The sequence below is a fragment of the Convolutriloba macropyga genome, chromosome 5, assembly GCF_964194025.1.
Source record: "Convolutriloba macropyga chromosome 5, txConMacr16.3, whole genome shotgun sequence".
NCBI lineage: Eukaryota > Metazoa > Xenacoelomorpha > Acoela > Convolutidae > Convolutriloba > Convolutriloba macropyga.
In genome coordinates this window covers 30,032,955-30,049,778 of record NC_134472.1, presented here as the reverse complement: position 1 = coordinate 30,049,778, position 16,824 = coordinate 30,032,955, and the positions used below count along the sequence as shown (strand labels likewise).

The window sequence follows — 16,824 nt, the reverse complement described above, 5'->3', positions numbered from 1 at the left end:
ACCAAGGAATTGATACTGAAAAACAGCAAACAGAAGCTATTTAAAAATCGTTACAGAGAATGACATTTAATAAAGATTTCTGAGTTCACATTTGCTCGTTCTCCAGATTTCTGAGTTCACATTTGCTCGTTCTCTTTTTTCAAGCCCAGATTATCAATTAGCTCTACTTACCAGTAATCAGATTCAAGTTGCCGTGATAAATTTAAAATTCATGCACTTCTCACACGATGAGCATCTTACAAGGCTGAATTTTGTACAATTGTTCAGTTTCAACGTCTTATCCACATCAAGAATAAATCCGAAAAAAATCTAAGGCATTTAGACAATACTGTAATGCAAGCGCTACAATAAAGACGCTATACTGAATGCCTTCAATGGTCATCTCCCCACTATTATCGGTTTTTCCGTCAATGAACAGAAATATTGCATCTTTTTAGCTTTAAGAATCTGTTGGAGCCAGAGTTTGAGTGTGTGACAAAGAGTGGTGTCCTCAGAGTGAGGTTCTGCCCCTTCTCTACCCACTCACAATTGCTCGCCTTCAGTTGCTACAACGGAGTCATCGGAATATGCGATCTAGGTTTGTATAGCATATGCGAAGAGCAGAGCTTTTAAGCGCGTCAGGAATCTTAGGAATCAATCAATGAACATGGAAACGTCTTCTAGGAAACGAGATGAAGAAAGTTTTTTCATCAAGGTCAGCTAAAGAATGCTTCCCCCCCCCCCTAATGAACAAAGAAAGTTATTAGAGAGAGGGGGAGCAAAGATGGCGACGACTCATAAAAATAAACAAAAATTTTCGATGGCAGGCTTTAATATACGAACAGCAGTCTTTATTAGCCACTCGGGTTGATTTCAAATAACCGATCTCCTATTATATTATACTCTTATGTTTGAATTTTGACAGCTCGTAAGAGTCGTATAATGACGAAGAGTGACACAGAGGGTAGACACGTGGGTCCAGTGTGGGATGTGTGCTGGAGTCTGACAGCTGACTTGAGAGTGGAACAGCCCACTGTCATATCGGTTGGAAGTGATGGTCGTGTTGTTCTCTGGAGTGTCACAACTCTCAATCAGTTGGTCAGTTGTGAACTGTTGCAACTCAAGAGCAATTACAGTGCTGTGGCCGATCCACAAGGTAAATTCCATTCATTATAACATTTCTGCCAAATTAGTCCCTTGTTTCCAGACGTTGCGCAAGTTGATAATAAAAAAATAGTATTTGGAACGTCAAAATGATTGCCTTACGACACATTGACAACCCAGGCACTCAATTATTTTGAGGTCTCACCTTTTTTGTTGAATGTTTGTCATAAGTTTACGTTTTTGAGTATAGAAAACTGAGCTTTTGAGCAGAATTATAATTAAAACGGATAATTTGAAGTAGTCAACTGTCCACATTAGGTAACTGCGCTAACTTGTAATTTTTTTTTAAAAAAAATTTCTAAGAAAGTTTAAAAAAATGTGTGAGTTCTGAACAAATCGAATTTAATCCAATAAAGATTAGAAGATGAAAACAACAACCAAATATTAATAGATGAAAATAACAATAAAGCATGAAAATTTAAAAATCTACATTTTTGAGAACAAATATAACATAAATAAAAAAACATGCAATAGTTAAGCAACATGAAAAATTTGAAATCTCCACGGCAGATCAAGGGTGAAAGTGATTTTCGATTGAAAATTTTAGACAATACGCTTTTAAAAAGAGAAGGATGTCCAACCTCACGTAAATAAATAAACAATATCAGATTAAAATCTATGGAAGCCCAGACAAAAAACGATCGAAAAACCATCAGACAATTATTTACGAGCAAAACGAACACAAGTTTCCGAAAATGCTTCATCTAACAGAAGCCACTGATTCACATTTGAAAACTACTTCTCTATCACAGTCTAGTCTAGAAAACGACCTGAATGAAAAACTGTAGAAATAGACACAATTAGGTGAAACAAGGAGGCTCGTTAATGTGCGCTTGCACACGATGTTCGGACCCGCGCTTATCTACTTTTTTGACTTAACTGTCTTTTGACTTACATTTTTGACAGAGATAATCAAAAAGAGACTATTGAGTTTAAAAAATTGTCACACAAGCGAACTAACAATTGAATTGATAATGCCATGCATCATTACAACGAGATCTGCCATTGAAAAGACTAAGAGAAAAAAACAACAACAACAAAAAGAAGCAAAAACAAAAATTTCACGGCAAAAACTCAATACCTTAATTTAAAAGCACCTAGTAACAACGTCAAATTACAATCAGACAAACAAATTTACTTTTTTTTCTAACTAAACATCAGATGGGATTTTTTAAAATTAAAACTGGGAAACAAATAAACGGAGAGAAGAAATTTTTAGGCAAAATTCAAAAATCAATCAACATTTTTTAAGCCAAATAATTTCAAAAGTCGTAAAATTAATTAGCTTTTAACAAAATAATTCCAATTAAATTTAGTGAAGATACTTAATGGAAGCAATAAAACCTGTCTTTGGTTAAACTAAGCCATAGCAATGGACTAAAGGTGCAGAAAAACTCAAAAAAATTACGAACAACAAATTACAAACATTGCGAAAACACAAATCAGTGAAGCCATTAAAATCATTACCAATTATATGACTATTATGTATTTTTATTTAAATTTCTATTTATACTAATTCGGTTTAAATTACACTAAATGAGTAAATAAATTCAATTGAGCCACACCTGAAAATCATTGGGATCTCTTTTTACTAGATTGTGCTAAAGCAGTAGAAAAAGAAACAAATACACCACTCACATAAATTTATGATAACGCCTATTGTCCAACAAACAAAGCATCAGTTACGTCATAAAATCAGCAACCATGTTAAATTTAAATAAATTTACAATACAGGGAATTGCATGCGACCTCTCATGGATGAGACAAAGTTACAAGTTGACGATAACAACAACAAAAACTGAAAAATTAGAAAAGTTTCTAAAATTTTAAAGATGTTTTATTTTATAAACCGTAATGCTATTAGCTATAAACTGACTGCTTTGAGTAACATCATTTATTCAACCCTCAATTAGAAGCTTATGAGACCGGCCAGCTTTTTACGGCTACCTAAAGAATAAAAAAAACAGGCTATAACTGTAAGTTCGAACAAATATTGAGCAAGAAAAGTGTCGAAACCATTAACGAAATTTTCAGTTAAAATTTTTTCATCTTTTTAATTAAATTTTAACAGCAATGCAAATTTTTTAAAAACAATAATTTGATACCAATGAATCAGCAAATTCTAACAAATATATTAAAACAAAGAATAATTTTCAGAAAACCCTGTATTATCAACGCCATTGAATTCAATAACTTTCAAAGAAAGCTAATGAATACAATAAATTATTCCTCGATGAGAAAAAGACGATGTTTGTCATTCATAACTCATCAATAAGACATTACAATAAGTCATTGACAATGAAAATAATAACAAACACAGGCAAAAACCAAAAGAAAGGTGCGAAAAGAAAGTGCCGAAGGCGTTTAAAGCATCAACATTTCTCTGGAAACTTCATGTAAAATCCATTAAACGTCTGCTCTAAGCCAATGCAATTATCGATATTAGGATAATGTGTTAAGATTCCAGAAGGAACCAAAAAACTACTACAAAATCCTTTAAAGAGTTAAAAAAAAGATCTAAAAAAACACTAATAGCTGGAACATAAAACTCTTACTAGATTAATTTTGGTTGAAGTAGAAAGAAAGGTCCGTTCATTACTGAGAATGACTTACAGTTCACAAAAAAGGGTTAAGATTGTTTAATTTTAAAAAAAATTTCTCCAAAATTAATTATTAAATCTTTAACAGCCATTAAATTCAATAGCATTCAACGGAAGTCAATAAAAGCGCTCATTTATCCTTTGATTGGAGGAAAATAATATTTTGCATGGATAGGTAATCATTACAACATCACAATAAGTCTTTTAATTATGAAAACAACAACAAATGCAGGCAAAAACAAAAAATTCAGTGGAAAAGTGCGCGAAGAAAGTGTCGAAGCCCCACAAACCAAAACCTTTTCTCCATTGAATTTCTTCTCTAAGTCAATGGGAGATATCAATATTAGATTAATGTGATAAGATTTCAAGAGGGACCAATAATAAGAAAATATTCAAAAATTTTTTAAAGAAAATTTTCAAATCTTTTGACATTGAAGTCATATAACAAATAGTAAGTAGATAAAACCTTTAATCAGATTCATTTTGGTTGCAGTACAAGGGAAGGGGGCCCTGTCATTACTGAGACTGTCTTACGGTTCACAAAAAAATTTTTGTTTTTGACCGGTTAATGTTAAAAAAATTTTCTCTTAAAATCATTTTTAAAGTCCTAACGGTCATTAGCTGTCCACTCAAAGCTCTACATAGGTTCACTTAAGGCTCATTACGAAACCTAATGAACTTTTAGTCAGCAAGTATTTTCCATAAGACACCAAAAATTTAGTAAAATCTCGAACAGAAAATCAAATTTTCTTTTAAAATTCAGGAGTCGAAGCCAAAAAAAACACTAGCGATTCCTTGAAAAGTAATTTTTTGCTCAGTGCGCTTCATTAGACTGTAAATCAGGTTTGTCATTAACGGAACCTCGATAAGAAAAGTGACTAGTTTCTAGGTGACTTAAGAAAACAAAAATAATATGAAAAATGTTCTAAAAATAAGCTCTCAAATAGAATTCTATTTTTACTGATAGTAAAGTCCCCTATGAGACCAGAACTAGTCTGTTTATCACTTTTCGTCTATTATGAACTCAAAATTGATTTTTTTGTGGCGTGGAATGTAATTTTGAATCAATTTTTTGATTAAAAAAATGTCTGAATTATAAGAAAAGTTACACTAAAATTGAACAAAGTCATGTCAAATATCACGTGTTCACACAAAAGTTCAATCCTCGACAACTCTTCAAAAAAAAACGAAATTCAAAAAATTTTGTTAGTTCCAAATTCTACGCTGGACGAGCTTTTTAATGATACCACTCACATTTCTCTTCGATGAATATATCGATTAGCCAAAAATATCTGAACAAAAAACTCATTTGAGTATTTAGTTCCTCCCCCCACAAGTGGGTTCAGAACAACAAAATCGTTAAACACAAATATCGGAATCTAATGTACTTCTACAAATGTTTATAAGAATATTGTGTTGAAAATTTGTTTTGTATACGTACAAACAACTCATATAATTTATCATTTTTCTTTTTTAGCAACAGGCGCAAAGCACGTCATCATAAAAGAAAAAAAAGAAAGCTGAAAACAACAATCAATTGATTCTACAAAAAGATTTCTTCTATATCTAAACACAAAACGTGTAAAATGACAAAAAACAATCAACACGCATAATGCGGAAAAGTGGATGGATGTGAAAAATATGCAACCAAGAAAAATTTTCAAAAATCAAAGTTTCTGACGATGATACTAAAACCTTCTCAACAATTCTAGCAAATGAAATGCATGCCTTTGAAATTTCGGACAGAACTCAATAAAGAACAACGAAAACAAAGGACAAATTCAAAATCAGACAAATTGAATTAATTTAAGAAAAATTGTAGACACAAGAAAATGTCTCGAAAAGCTGAATGCCTATCGAAAACGAATAAAAAGATTTACAAACATCCTGAAAACTTAAATTTCAGAATACTTAAGCTTTTTCAACAGACGAAAACTATTTAAGTATAAAAGCTGACATTAAATTGTTTTGGCTCAATTTCCGTGTTTGTAACAGTTCTGCAATTTAGATAGACGTTGAGATGTGACCTTGGTTTTAAGGCAAAGACATCAAATTTTACTCATTGCCATTCTAAATAACTCAATGTTCGATGTCACATCGTTGAAACACCAAAATTACAAAAATTGCAAATGAATTTTTGAAATAATTTATAGAAGTTTTTTTAGGACCAATAGAAATTTAGGCGTCACCAGTTTTTTCCACCAGTTTTATCCAGGTTTCTGTGGAAAAATTGAAAAAAAATGATTGAGCCAGCACAGCTTTGAAAAATATGATTCTTAGATGCATTCTTACATAAATCAGAAAAAGATCGTTCGAGCCTAAAGTATAATGTTATGCAAAAAAATTGGTTGAGATATCATCATTAGCAACATAGGTTCAATTTTAATTGGTAAACTTTTTGCAATTGCTTCATTTCATAGATAAATTTGAGAAAATCTATCAGCTATCAGTTAATTGCAGCAACTTTGGCATATGTATTGTAAACCCCTATGATCAGACCTAGAGTATAGACATTTGGAAAAAGGTATAAAACAATGTATACCTGATTAAAGAAATATAGTGCAATTTGATTAGCGCTAGTTTGATTTGGAGGTTTTTGAGATAGAATAGTTTTTCATGGCACTTGACCACTCAACAATGATGCAGGTAAAATTGGATTACTCACGAATAATGATGAAAGAAAAATATTTTTATGTTGAAACTTCTGCTCTACCTCGTCTTAAAACAGGGAAAAGCCATAAGCTCTTTATTTTAACAGAGAGCAACAATAAGTTTTTTCAAAGTCTGGTGAATTTTGTGGATCTTTTGAATTTGAATTGTTTCGCCACGATTTGATTAGTTTGTTCCAATTATCTCAAAGATCTAAGCCCCCTTATATTGTGACTAGGTCCTTGACTATGCCCCTAAGATCAATATTTGTCTTACACCTGGCCTTATTAGGTCTTTTCAAAAAGTTGCGCTCCAGAATAGTAAACGATAGCAATTTTGTTTTGAAGTAAGAGCAATATGGTGACAAAAATAATTTTTATAAGAATATTGTATTTGCGTCAACTGTACCCAAAAACATCTACAATGTAAATCAAGTAAAAATAAATATTTTTCGTGGTTCCTAAAGTCGGGCTACGTGTTACAAATAGCCTGCTACTTGAAAATCCTCTATTTAAAGAGTTGCATTGCGAAATTAATTTTTTTGTCAGAAAAACCGAAATTTGGGATCCGACCCTCCCTTACAACTGCAGAGGATTCATCCAGCATTGAAATAGTCCAGGACCAAGCCAAAGCCATCGAGTTCCAGCCTATGCCAGTCTCACAGCACCCTTTATACGCAACCAGGCCCGAAAACAGTTCCGGACCCACAACTTCAGGGGAAGAGGGACTCAAGAAGAAACACAATGGTACCTTTCTGGTGGGAACAGAGCAAGGCTGGATATACATGTGCAACTCACGGTAAATTTTGGAACTCTAATTGGCTAGTTGATCAAATAAAATAGATTTATAAATGCAAATCTTGTGCAATTAGTCTACACCCATGACCAGAATTCACAAATAATGCCAGCCAACTCTAACAGATATTAAGTACGAAATCAGAAAAAATATAGCAGGATATCAGAACAAATTTAGAGCCTCATTCCATTTACTATGTTTTCATTTATTATTCAGAGTCTGAATCAATTGGTTCAAAAATAACAATTGGTTCACGAGCTTTTTCGGGGTTTTTATCTGAATCAGACACAAGGACAGGCCAGAAAAATTTTCTGTATAAAAGTATACTTTTATACAGAAAATTTTTCTGGCCTGTCCTTGTGTCTGATTCAGATAAAAACCCCGAAAAAGCTCGTGAACCAATTGTTATTTTTCCCATCGCTTTAGCTCTCAGGTCTTTAAGGAATGAAAATTTATATAATCTTTGATTTTTTTTTAGATTTAGCAAAGATGTCGAATTTTTTTTTATTGTTGATTCAAAAGGCAAACTCGCATCTGCGCAATTAATTTTTTACCCTTCCGTTTCTTCATCCTGGACTTGAGACTTGCAGTTGCAGAAATAACATTTAATAATATAATCTGTCAATAATTATATTTATACATTGTTATAATATAATAGAACTTAAAGACGAAATACCAAAGCAAACAAAAGAGAACACAACACGCTCAAGCCCAATTGGCAATAAAATCTTTTTTTCTCCTTTTGTTTGAATCAGCTAAAAGAAAAGCAAAAACTGGGCAAAAAACTGGGCAAGGTCGAGGAAAAGTCTATCTCCGGAAAAAAGCTGCATGCATTTCAAAAATTGGCTGATATTTATAACGCAGTCAGAAGCATCAGACAATACAAAAGAGACTAATCAAGGACGAAAACTGTGCTCAATTATTAAGAAAATTTTCCCGTAGTTTAAAAAAAACAGTTTCGGTAATGTACATTCTTACATAATGTTTCACACCGAAGATTCACATTTTGAGTTAATTTTCTAACAATTGAGGAAGAGTTGAAAACTCTCAGAAATTCAATCATTGTTCGAAAAAAATGAAATGTGTGTTGAAAAAATATAAACTCCGATCACTAATTAGAAAAAAATAAAAATGAGAACAACTTGAAACAATTTAAACTTTAAAACATAATAAAAACACAATTTTAACAAATTAACTAGTACGTCTCTAGAAAACAGATGAAAACTGACCCTGGCGAAACTAGGCAACAAATTGACAAAAGAGGAACAATCTTCATAAATCCATTAAAATATTTGGAACTAATTATTTTCAAGAATAATAAGCATCATCAACAAACAACAAAAAAATACTATACACACTTAAAAACTGCTTTCAAGATCAGTGTGGCTTGTCATAAGTGAAAATAAGTCAAATGACGACAAAGCCACATCGCATGTAAGCAAAACATAAACTTCAAGAACAATTGAAAAAACACAATGTTGAAGCCAGTAGAACCAAAAGCTAATAACTGAACATAATCAGCAGAAACATCTACAAAGAACAAAGATATTAGTGTTTGATTCAGAAGAAACTGTATGTGACCTCCCGTTAAATAGACTAAAACTCGAAAGAGAAAAGAAGAACAAAAAACTATGATCAGAACATACAAAAGTTTTTGAAAACACAAAAATTCAATGTTTTTAATAAACCCTAGATACCCATTGAAATCACCAAATGGGTTCATTTATAGATCCATTTGAATCAACCGAGACCTGTTTTTATTAAGAAGATGTCCTCCGACAAACGTTGTAAAGAGTTCTGTTTATATTCGTCAAAACAATTTGAAGCTATTAAAACAAAAACCATTTTAAAATACGTTCAATTTGTTTGCAATTCAACTTCAATGAGGCTTGTCATTGATGCCATAATGTGACAATAAACAACAAAAGAAAGTCAAATATCTGCGAATACTCAAAAAACACAATTTTTATGAAAATTGGTAATTTTAAAGATATAAAAATATTAATTGAAGCATAAAAATTTTACACATATTTACCGTTCTTTCACTAGAAATGAAAGGAAATGCCGATAATGAGACCAAACTTTAAGTTGATGGACATATGATTAAGATGTCAAGAACAAAACTAGGTTTGCTATCGTTGCTCGTTATCAAAATTAAGTAGTTTTTCCAAATATTAGCACAATGCCTAATCTAGCAGAAATCATCTCATATCAAAAACAAATTAGGCAGTTCGGATAAAATTCGACTTCAATTTGCGGAAAGCCGGCATTTTTTTTAAAGCAGTCTCTTAGACAGAACAAAATTCTCGGAATGGTTGCCAGTAACAAAAAATATATTTCAGAAATTATGAAAAACCTTGCTCTGATAATATACTATGTTTTCCCATTGAATATCGACCACCAAATAAATTTCCATTCGTTTTTTTGTCGATTTCCGAACTAGGTTAACCTTTATCTGCTAAAAGCGCTCTGGTTTTGTTTGGGTAGGGGAAGAGTTTCTTGATCCAGGATTATGGGCTGGTTAAATCAGCAAATTGTCAAGATTACCAACCATATTGACAAAATTTAGTACAACTTTCGTGAGAAATTTTGCTTCTATATATAATGCAAGTTCAGTCGTAACGGTTACAACATAAGAACAGTAGAGGAGAACAGGGATGGACCAATGGAGAAATATCACTGTGTGAAGGGTGAAATAATCAGTTTTACTAAAACAAGGAGAGGCTTTAGAATAATAAACCATTATGATGCTACGTATTAGCAAACAAAGAAGGGTCTGTCTTATTTCTAACGTAAACACACTGTTCAATCTGGCGGCATTCATACAGCACAACTAAACATCTAATTTGCATAGTACTTTTAAATGTCGTAACTTTTTTGCACAATTTTTTTTAACCTGTGTGCAATTTTGTACCTTTTTATATTGTCTAATCAATTATTTTTTCCAATTAATGTGCCCACACAATCTTTATACAAGTTGCACCTAATCTTAATACTTGCAGATTGCTATACCTATTCTTAATGCATGGAGGATCTATACCATAATCTATACCCTATCGTTTAGAGAGTCTGATAAACCATATCTTAAAATATGGGTGATCTATACCCTATCTTAATACACACAGTCGGCTCTCGGCTATCAAAATACATGGTCGATATATACCCTATACATATATCGAGAATTGTAGAATCTTGTCACCTTATCAAGTTGTTTCGTGTTTCATTTTACTAGGTGAGCCAAAAAAAATTCAAAAAACGATCAATTTTCATCGGTTTATTTTAATTTCGTTCACTGTAGACACCGCAACCGCATCAACAGTGGAAAGTGGAAGGCGCACTCCTCCTCGGCAGACAAGCTGTCCTTCAACCAGTACAACCCATCCATCCTCCTCACTGTGGGAGGGGACTGGGCCATGAAAGTGTGGAAACTGGACACCATCAGACTGTGTGCTTTGCCTTGCATCACAATTCACATGACAACAGCCGTAAAGGACGCTGGTTTGTTAGATACAAAATTCTAATTTCTATAATGCAACAATAGTCGCGATTGGATGAAGATTATAATTGAAATGAGTAAAAATATCAGTAAAAATAACAGAAAAATTGATCAGTATTTACAGCAAAAAAATTAACCAAAAGTTCTAAAAAAGTGTTCAGTCGTTTTTGTTTGATTTTCTCAAAAAGGTAAAACTTTTTCAAGTAATATGGTAAATCGGATATTCCAACCCCCCCCCCCCCCCCCCCTCCCCCTCCCCCATTTAGTGGCCCCTAGGTGCACGTGCTAATTTTACATAGTAATGTGCTATATAGCAATACAAAAATTGTATTTGGGGCACAAAAACAGCCGGGAAAAGAATAGATCCGGATAATCATACAGGGAAATCCTTCGCACTATTTAATATCTAAAGGAATCGTTCACAATTTTTAACAAATGTCGATGCATTTTATAGATTAACAGCATTTATCATTTGTGAACTCACGACATGAGCATAAAATGATAGATCTGTTGTCACAATCTGAAGACGGGTTTTCCTGTTTCAGGATGGGCCATATACTCGTCCACTTGTTTCACTGCCGTCTCTCATGACAGACATATACTCTTCTACAACTTGGCAGAATCCAGATCAGCACCCGTCAAAACACAGGTTAATTGCCCATTCCAATGAGCAAATCATTACATGGCCAGTGTCTGAAAAGACAAATGTTTGATGAAGATTGCGCTTTGTGGAAACCATTTTGAGCATGTCATTAGCCTAAAACTTTATTGCACGAATTACATTACTAATTACTTGAGACAATTGATCCTCAAATCAAATCTTCCTTCCAATGAATAGCGGTTTTTTGCCCTACGTTTGCAATTATTTCAATTCGAATTGATGAGACTGTTCTTGAGAGACAAATTTATCTCCGAGGTAGAGGGAAATACTTCCGAGATCTTATCGATGAGAGCCCTCGCAGACGAAGCTTTGAGAAGAGAAGGTAACGTAAGCGGTGAAATGTTGGGGTTTTTTCCATTACACCCCCACTAGTTGCAGTAGCATTTTTGCTTTTTCAAAATTTTTCCTCTGGCGCAATGGGTAACACATTAAGTTTTTTTTCTAACATTATTGCTTAGTTAGGTTGCCCATGTCACATTTTGAGTCTTTAGGGCATTTTGCAGACAGCAGTGAAAATGCCCTGTCTTATTTTTTCATTTTGATTTTTCCGCGTCGCAAAATATGGATAATTACAATAACTCGTTTTCTGGGCAAAGTAAGACTTCCCAACATGTTTAGAAAGTAATCGCAACTACGCTTTCCCTTCTATCGTTCTAGTTGGCACATTGTTAATTGTCGTCAAAAATGAACTGCTCCTCAACCCATTGAATGACATTTACCCTGTAATCATGGCAAGCAGTGATGGCGTGCAAGCAGTGGCGAGGTTTTGCCACTGTTGTCCGCAATTTCTCAAAAGCAGGCATCTTGGACAAAGGTGAAGAGATGTTTGGGAATCAAAAATCATGTGCTTACAACTCTAATCTTAAAGCATGGTGATGAAAAGCAATAAATGAAACTCCAAAATAATATCGCTTGCTGCAAGAGGAATGACACTAGAATGATGAAAGTCTGAGACACTAACCTTCAACTGCTATTCTAATTTCATTCCACGAATGAGCCGCCTTTATTCATTGACCAAATTTCTCATGAATCAGTTTGAAATGTTAGAAAAAGATCTCAATAGTATTTTGGAAATAGTTAAGCTATTCATCCTGGCAATAACTCCAATGGTTCATAATGAAATCCACAACGAAGCCCACCAAAAATTTTTGGCTCTGTCTTAAAATTATTGCTAAAAAACGAAGCCGACAAAACCTTCTTAAAGCCCATCTTGAAGCGTACACCTATGGTTCGAATTACATGATCTTAAGAACTCCTCATGAGCACTGTAGTCTGAACAATGATCGCTTCTCGACCTGATCACAAGTGGATTTGAACACACACACACACACACACACACACACACACACACACACACGCACGCACGCGCACACACACACACACACACACACACACACACACACACGCACACACAATATGATCAGAAGAGATTTTGCGCGCAATTGGGTCTGATCGGAAACAATTTCGAGCACGTTTTTTTTAATTTCGTATTTTGCTCTGCCAAGAGGTAACAAAGTAGCTATCTTCCAATCAGAGACTCGTTCATCAAAATATAAGGCTCTTGCTGAAATAAATTTCCGACCCCTTTGAGAAGTTATTTTGAGTAACTGTAGAACTAGAGGCTTTTCCATAGAAAGCTTTATAAGTTTATCTATTGAGTCAGAAACAAGCACTACTATTCAACTAATAGAAAGCCAAATTTAAACGAACTGCTAATGAAAAAAATCCAAATGTTGAAAGATTAATTCTCATACAATAGTAGTACTATTATACGAAAATTAAACTTTCAAAAATTGGATTTTTTTCATTAGCAGTTCGTTTAAAGTTGGCTTCCTATTAGTTGAATAAACTACTGAAATAGTTAACTTTTGTGAAATGAATATATCATAGCGATATGAAAATATTTGTTCACACTATTCTCTGATCAGACTATTTAGACCGCAGTTGAGTCTGGAATTCAAGAGCACTTGAGTCTGATCAGAGGCCATTTCGGGAGAACTTGAGTATGATCAGACATGGATATGTGCGGAAACTAGTCTGCTGAGAGGCATATCCTTGCTCGCACTATTCTGATCAGGGGTGACTTTCGAGCTCACATACTCTGATCAGGGGAGGCTTTCGAGAGCATTTCGAGCGCCTATGGAGTTTCGCACACAAGTGCCCCATAGTCTGATCCGAGGTCGCGTCAATTTGGGACGGTCTGATCAGAGATCAACTTTTTTCTTGGGGGTCTGATCAGAGGCAATTTTGGTCTGGATCTCAACCTGGATATGTAATTGTGCAAGTCCACTGTCAATCTTCCTCTGGCCTGGAACACTTCTAATCAACCCATCAAAAAAACACTTGATCGACTACAACTAGGATGCTGGGTTGTGTCATTTTAGTCAATATTGAACCCTGAACTTTTTATCTTTTTGTAGGTCCAATTTTAAAGCAGGGGAATAACCATATATTTTGCGAAATAGATATATGGTTTCATGACATAGGCAGTGGTTGGCAAGCGAAGCCATACAACTAGAGTTTTGATGAGTGAAAAGGACCCTGTGGTGTTGGTGGGGGACTCGAAGGGGGAGGTGGCAGTGCTGAAGTTGTCCCCCAATCTGAGGAAACAGTGGGTCAGTGACAATGTCAAGAAGAAGAAAAGTGCGGCAGACAAAGAGAGGATAAAGGCTAATTTGGGTAAAAATTCAACATATTTGTCAAGAGTTCTCAAAAAAAATGACTATTATGGTGTTTGGTTGAGGATTTCGTACTCCTTCCCCTGAACTTGACTCCATATTTGTGTTACAACCCCCTTCCCTCAAATGTTTTTCTGCTCTTTCTGCTTTTTGAAACCCGGATCATCTGATAACAGGATCAACTTTGGCTATTCTAGAACGCTGTTCATACATATACAATGCTGTCTTTTTCAGAAAACGAAAAGTCAATTCAGCAGACTAAATTTGAAAACGAATGCAAGCTTCTGATCAAAGTCTTGGCGCTTGAAGAACATTATGCAATCTATGAAGCAGGCGAAACTGGTGAACCAATGATTACAAGGCGCTTTTCATCCACCACCAAGCGAAAATCACTTGCGGGTGTGTTTGTAGGCCGACAGCGCACTAGGTCGAAAAGTGCTGCTAAAAGACGAAGGTCCTCAAGTATGCACAAGCGCAGTTTTAGAGCCACTTCAATTGGACGAAGCTCAATTAGGAACAGAATTGAGTCGCAAGATTTGACAAAAGGAAACTGAATTATTAGATCTACTTCCTAAACCAAGAAGTAAATTTTATTTCAATGATATTTAGAGCTGTAGTTAATTTGATTTTTTCAGGTTTTTAATTTATTTAACGGGTTTAAAGTAGAAAGAAAGACATTTTTTTTTAGCTTTTTTTCAAAGGTTTCGAAAATTTTTAATTTTTCTTATTGTAAAAAAGGATTGATGTCGGCCAAGTAGAGTTGCTTATATCTGTGGTGAGGGTGTATGACAACTGCTCTTCGACTTATCCAGTTTTTAGTTGGTTAAAAAGAGTGTCGAAAGCAGTAGACTGTGCTTAATTTGAAGGACTGCGTTTTTTTGTACCAACTGAAGGTGAGTTTTGGTTTTCCATCCGTCTTTTTTGTCTGTTATACTAGGTTGAGTTTGTTCATGCGTCTGAGCTAAAATCGAAAATATATATACTGCAGGAGTGTCCGTTTTTTCTATGTTGACAGACTTTCTGATGATTTTTTATGACCAATCACCTGCCTATCTAATAGATTTTTTGCGTTTGACATGTTTTCTAGTACTAATGTCTCCTCATTTTCAAAATTCGGCTTGCTTGCCTATCGGCTTGATTGACCGACACCGAAATCTAGCACTATTAGGTTCAGACTTATAAAGCACTTAAAAAATAAATTTCGGCGTATTGGTAAACATTCAGTTACTCTTCATTGTGTGCACACAGCTTTTTTAAAATTGAGCACCAAACATTAGGTGTCCATTATAGGAAAATGCATCAAACTTCTGCTATATCAAAAAATGGATCTTTTCCGTTTGTGGCCACTACCTAAACTTAGTGGGATATTATTTGCATACCCAGACGCACATGCAACATTTTACATACTGATTATTAATAATGATTAATTGCTCTTGAACGAAGTTCATAGCAATTATTGTAAACGTGTGTGTCTTTTTTATGCAAATTTTTCGCTTGACAATTTTGCGCTTTTCTTCTAGAACATTTTTTGACTTCTTAAGTGACTTTTTCACGCTTTCGTTCTTCATTTTTGAGTGATCTCTATTGCTCCGAAGTAAAGCTTGTTGCTAATATAGACTCGGTTGCAGAAAAGCAGATGTACGTGATTCGTAGCGCAGTGGTTAGTGCACGTGGTCGTCTGTCCTCACCTGCCCTGTTTCTTACTAATTCCCCACATTTCAGACTGATCATTCAATGAGCAGAATTGCTCTTTTTTGGTGACTATAGTCACTTTTTTTGCGTCTGAAACTTTCACGTGCTACCATGATTGCAGCCAACATTTGTCAGGCTACGGTCAACCTGAAGCTATGGTTAAGTAAGAACTAATCCTCACATAGACATCTTCACGGAGGCAGGGGATTGAACTCTCAATCATTTGCGTGTGAACCACACACTTACCTCTCGGCTATCACGCCACGCAATGATTTACTGTGTAATGGCACGTGCTCCATAACTGGGGGAGCATAACGTACTGGGCGGCGCAAACAGAAAAGATCCGACAAAAAATGTAGAAATGTTTGACATTCGTTTTTATCCTGTTTTTCTAAAAAGTAGTTATATATAAAGCAGATATTAATAAATATAAATTTCTGATTCAGTTGCGTCAGAATGTTTGCTCATCGCTCAGTAAAGCAGTTAAGGTGACTAATTCTCATTTTAATTATAAATTGGAAAAGTCGAAATTTTTTGGTGCTCATTTTCATGATTCTCTGAAGACAGAAGTGTGGATCACAATTTGCTGTTCAAATATTGGCATCTGGCGCTATTATCATTTCGATGTTCCATGCATATCAGTGTCTCAAAGTAGTTTAACTCAGTAACTCTATCGTAGTTAGTAGTGAGTGAATCTGAGAAACTACAAGTTTTTTCAGAGCTAGTGGCATTAATTGAATACTTAACTCAATATAATTTACAAAGAAAAAATAATTGTGGTTTTGTCCTCATGGAATGCTAGAGCAGACGAGAACTCCTCCTAATAAGATCTGCATGCAAAGTGATGTTAAGGTAATATCTACATCTGATATTTGACCTGCAGTCAAACTGAACAAATAGATGTAAGTAGTATATAATACCTACGTAAAGAAAGGGGGGTTATCATTCGACTCTTAACCATAGGATAATAGGTAGTGGCGGTTAAGTGGGAATAGGCTAGGCGGGATAAAATCTTTCCGCCTGCTGTTTATTGCCGTTTGGATTGTTCTATTCCGCCGTTCTTGCTAGTTCTTTCTGGTCGTTTGAATTTAACGCTACATGTAAAAAGTA

General features: G+C 34.5%; 1 protein-coding gene across 1 annotated transcript in view; it reads left to right on the top strand.

The window, feature by feature from the left end:
* LOC142339937 (dynein axonemal intermediate chain 1-like) overlaps positions 1–14,665 on the top strand; it is a 53,798-nt gene extending 39,133 nt beyond the window's left edge. The window contains exons 7-13 of the mRNA XM_075390305.1: positions 438–577; positions 905–1,135; positions 6,941–7,190; positions 10,486–10,685; positions 11,229–11,332; positions 13,831–14,023; positions 14,257–14,665. Of these exons, the coding sequence (XP_075246420.1) occupies positions 438–577; positions 905–1,135; positions 6,941–7,190; positions 10,486–10,685; positions 11,229–11,332; positions 13,831–14,023; positions 14,257–14,576 (1,438 nt within the window). The 3' untranslated portion in view covers positions 14,577–14,665. The remainder of the gene's footprint in view (positions 1–437; positions 578–904; positions 1,136–6,940; positions 7,191–10,485; positions 10,686–11,228; positions 11,333–13,830; positions 14,024–14,256) is intronic.
* The last annotated feature ends 2,159 nt before the right edge of the window (positions 14,666–16,824 follow it).